Raw genomic sequence first — 4,497 nt, forward strand, 5'->3', positions numbered from 1 at the left:
AAACACAAAACCAATTCACCAATGAGCATCAAGAATTTTGTGTCACTGGTCAATAAATCTGCGTTCATACGTAGATGCGCAGTACAGGGGTTATTGCAGTACGCAGATGGTCAGTTCCGCTTGGCACTCTTAAACCTTGCCCGGTGTTGATTATACTATATTTTAATTTTAAAGCAACCCTAAAGCAACTTTTAATTGGAATGTTTAAAAAAACAGTGCAAATAATTGTAGAAGAAAAAAATATTGCCCGCATTTCAACAGGTTTTTGACTTTGGAACACTCGAACCATGCTGTTTCTAATTTGTTGTCCAGACCAGACTGAAAATGCTCGGAAATCAGACTTCACTTAAAGTTGTTTAATTTTATTAATTTATGCTAACGTTTGATTAAAATTAAGCAATTTATTATAAATCTAGAAAGGATTTCTATTACATATGAAATAATGCTTAATCTCTAATACCTACGTTAATACACAAAAGTAAATAAATTTGATGAACACTTCATCCTGTTACGTGTTTCTAATTAAACGTCCACCACTGTATATTTCTTAACATATTATACGTATCATATAGCGATACAATAAGATTTGTGCATTTGTTCGCGTTTTTATTCAGCAAGAACATGTTTAATACTATAGTAGGTACGCTGGAACCTAACATCGAACTTTGATCGAACGAACCATAAAGAACGAACCATAGAACCAAAGTGACAACTGTCAGCTGTTGAGTGTTGACAATTCTGAAAGATTTATCGACAGGCGACAGCACATGTGTTTAGTATTTCTTGTTCCAGAAAAATATTGTAAGTTTTTAAAATTGTAGGTATACAGCTGCGATACCTAACATTTCAATTAATTAAAATATTGCATCAAATAATAGCAAGTTATTTTTCAACTCTATTAGAACGCAATCTTTTCTATTTTCAGATTACTTTTGAAAATTTGAAAAAAAAAATATGGTTGTGTTTACTTGTGGTCATTGCGGAGAATCTGTTCAAAAACCGAAAGTTGAGAAACATTATTTGACGAAATGCAGAAACAAGAATCCTAACTTATCGTGCATGGACTGTTTTAAGGATTTCCTGTGAGTATGAAAAATCAATGAAGCTTGTTTTTGTTTATACATAATACATCGACCACACAACCAATAATATTATGGTTTGAAGATAAAATAAGCATCACACAAGTGTCAGAGACTTTAGGGTGATAAGTAAACAGTTTTATTTTGTTTTATAATGATTATTTCCCTAATTTGTGTATGCCATGTTGGCTGCTAAGTACTAAATGAAAGTAATATTCTTCAGCACATGTAGGTGTCACAGGCAAATTGTGTACAGTACTCCAAAAGTGATAATGCACATAGAAATCTTCGTCACAGTTCGGTAACTGTCATATTCCCAGAGCATCCGAAGATGTTATGTATATAGAGTGGTTAAATGCATTTTCTTCATGCATAATTTAGTAATATTTATTTAGTCAAATGTAATACATTTTGGAAATACGACAATTAGCGAAGATTTGCATGCGCATTATTAATTTTGGAGTATTATAATTTTTCCTTTATAAACGTCATCTGTCACTTTACATTTATATTGTAATAATATACCTACTAAGAATTTATTTTTTCCAAACATAAAGTGACCATGCTGTTTGTAAACTGCAAAATTATACAATTTGCCTGCAACATATGTATATTAACCCATTGAGCCCCATGAAGCGGCCCTATCGGTCCCAGACACAATAGATTTTCTATTGTGTCTGTAGTTCCGGGGCCTGAGTTATTAATAGGCATTAATTAAAATAGTTGCTAAATTTCACCTACAGAGTTAAGGCCGTGTACGCGGTCCGTGCGCTGTTTGGCTCAAATATGTGATTTTTCAAACCAGATTGTCCATCAACCACTTATCTTAAAAACATATGAATTACTAATAATTTTAGTAAATTTTATTGTCTATGTGTTACTTAAGAGTTTTTTTTCAATTAATACAGTATTTGTGAATACTATCAAGATAACTGAGCCGATGATTACTTGATTTCACTTTTAGTGTCAATTTCGAAGCTAAAAATATCTGACATTGCTGATAGATCTAACACACAATTTTACTAAACTACTGCAAAAATCCTTATTAAAATAGTTAGTTAAAAGATTATTTTATTTTGGACTCCTAACTTACGGAATTAAAATCCGAACAATGTGAATTTTTTTAGAAATTATAGTCGACAAAATGATTATTTTCACCAAGATATTTGACTTAGTTGAATATAATTTATACATATTACCTCTATTATTTTTCTACAATTTTTTTTAAAGTACTATAAAACACTGCGTGCGACCCGATTAAAATCAGTCGGCAGCGAGCCTTTCCAGAGAGAGGTATGCTGTTCATAGTAAAAGGATAGCGCAAGCCGCGATCTATCGTAATAGATCGCGGAGATTTTGACTTGTGTTAAATTGAATAAGCGCTCTTAATATGATAGTAATACTTACTACTTACTTACTACTGTGGCGCTGAACATAGTTTGAATTACTGAAATCTATCCATTGAAATGTTTAAACTTTAACATTTATTACATATAAGTATTAAATGTTTATATAAAATGTTCCATCTTGTTTGATAATAATAGATATTCTATCAACAACTCTTTGCTAAATTAATCCTTTTTTAAATAAAAATATAAAATACTGATTTATATTTTGAGTGAAACTAAATCTATTTATGATGATAGAACACATGATGATACAACATTTACATCTATGATGTAAAATAATGTATCTCAACCAGTTTTTTGTATGATTACAGGGGAAATGATTATGAGTCTCACACAAAGTGTATAACTGAAGAGGAGCGTTATTCAGGAAAAGGATTTCAGGCCAAAGAAAAGAAAGGCGAGAAGAAGCAAAATGCTTGGGTGGAAATGTTGCAGGCTGTGCTCGATGAACAAAAGGATGCATCCAAAAATGTTTTGCGCATAATTGAGACTATTAGTAAACATAACAATACACCAAGGAAGAAGCCTAAATTCATCAACTTTGTTAAAAATGTTTGTGGACATAAAACAAACCCAAAAGACATAGATGCAGCTTGGGACCTCATTTCTGTGAAATTAGGAGAACTATCCAAATTGAACTCGCAAAATCAGAACCAAAATAAAAAAGAGAATGAACCCAAAACAAATGGAACAGATGAATCTTCAGAAACAAGTGCCAAAATAGAGAATGGTCATGATGAAATTAAAAATGATGAAAATGATGATAATGCTAATACAGAAAATGGAAAGGCTGATGAAGGTGAAGAAAATAATGCAGAAGAAATAAATGGAGATGCAAAAGAACCTGTGAAATTGTCTAAGAAACAAAGAAAAGAAGAGAAAAAGCGACAAAAATATGAAGCAGAGCTTCTAAGTGCTGAAGCACCAGCTGCAGATGATGCAGAAGAAGATGGCGAAACAAAGAAGAAAGGCAAGAAGAACAAAAATAAAGCTGAAAAGGTTAATGATGAAAATGTACCCCTCGATGGTAAAAATAAGATCAAAAAACGTAAGAGACAAGATACAGTGACAAATCCAGAAGTTGTTGATAATGGAGTAGTCGCTAAAGAGAGTAAGAAAAAACTAAAGACTGAAGAAGAGGCTGAAGAAAGTATTTGTCTTCATGACCAGAATGTTGCTAGAAGTGAGGAGACAGAAGAAAAGAAGAATGGTAAATTCGATTGGCATGAAGTTATCATATCTGTTCTACAGAAGAAGGGCAATGAGCTTCCATTCAAAAGGCTACAGAAGAAGGTCCTGGGGGAATATTCTGAATACACTGGTGATGAGGTAGATGACAGAATTGCTGATAAGTTTATAAAGAAATTGAAGAGTGCTCCAAATGTGAGGGTCGATAAAAACAGGGTTACGCTTATTGAAGAGTAAAAGGGAATTTTAATAAATAATTTTCTTTCCACATATAAGCAGCCCACTGCCATAGAGGGAGTTATTATTTTATTATTTGTCTATTGACCACCCAGACATGCAATACTGATGTAGGAGAACCAAACATAATTATAATGTACTTATACAGTTCTACTGAACACATTTTGTAACTGATTTGATATTTCCTACATAGAGTTATGTACATTTTTTGCAACTGTATCCTGTTTAATAAATGTTGCAATCTTTAAATATAAAATAAATGATGATATAATTACATTTCGTTTTTATTATTATACATTCTTCTTAAATACAATTAAACGAATTCATAGGCTCTGGATAAATGAGATGTCTATTATAGATAATATTATAATCTTGAATTTATATTTTTTGGTTTTTATGGCATTCAAATGCTTTATAAATATAAATTTATATGTTAAATCATCTTAATATGGGCGCGCGGTGTGTCCCTTAAGACACATAAAACTGAAAGGATAGAATAAATTCGATTGCTCAGGCGGGTCACGAGTGGCTGAGTTGGTTAGGCATCCGCCCCGGAATGGCGCGAAGGATGCGGGTTCAAGTCC

The 4,497-nt window shown here is 32.2% G+C and overlaps 1 protein-coding gene across 1 annotated transcript; it reads left to right on the forward strand.

Moving 5' to 3' along the window:
• The first annotated feature begins 705 nt into the window (after positions 1–705).
• On the forward strand, positions 706–4,189 carry LOC123702943 (cell growth-regulating nucleolar protein). The gene is made up of 3 exons (XM_045650802.1): positions 706–801; positions 926–1,082; positions 2,800–4,189. Exons 2-3 carry the CDS (start codon positions 955–957, stop codon positions 3,911–3,913), a joined length of 1,242 nt encoding a protein of 413 aa, XP_045506758.1. The 5' UTR covers positions 706–801; positions 926–954; the 3' UTR covers positions 3,914–4,189.
• The last annotated feature ends 308 nt before the right edge of the window (positions 4,190–4,497 follow it).

Source organism: Colias croceus, chromosome 24, assembly GCF_905220415.1.
Source record: "Colias croceus chromosome 24, ilColCroc2.1".
Lineage (NCBI taxonomy): Eukaryota > Metazoa > Arthropoda > Insecta > Lepidoptera > Pieridae > Colias > Colias croceus.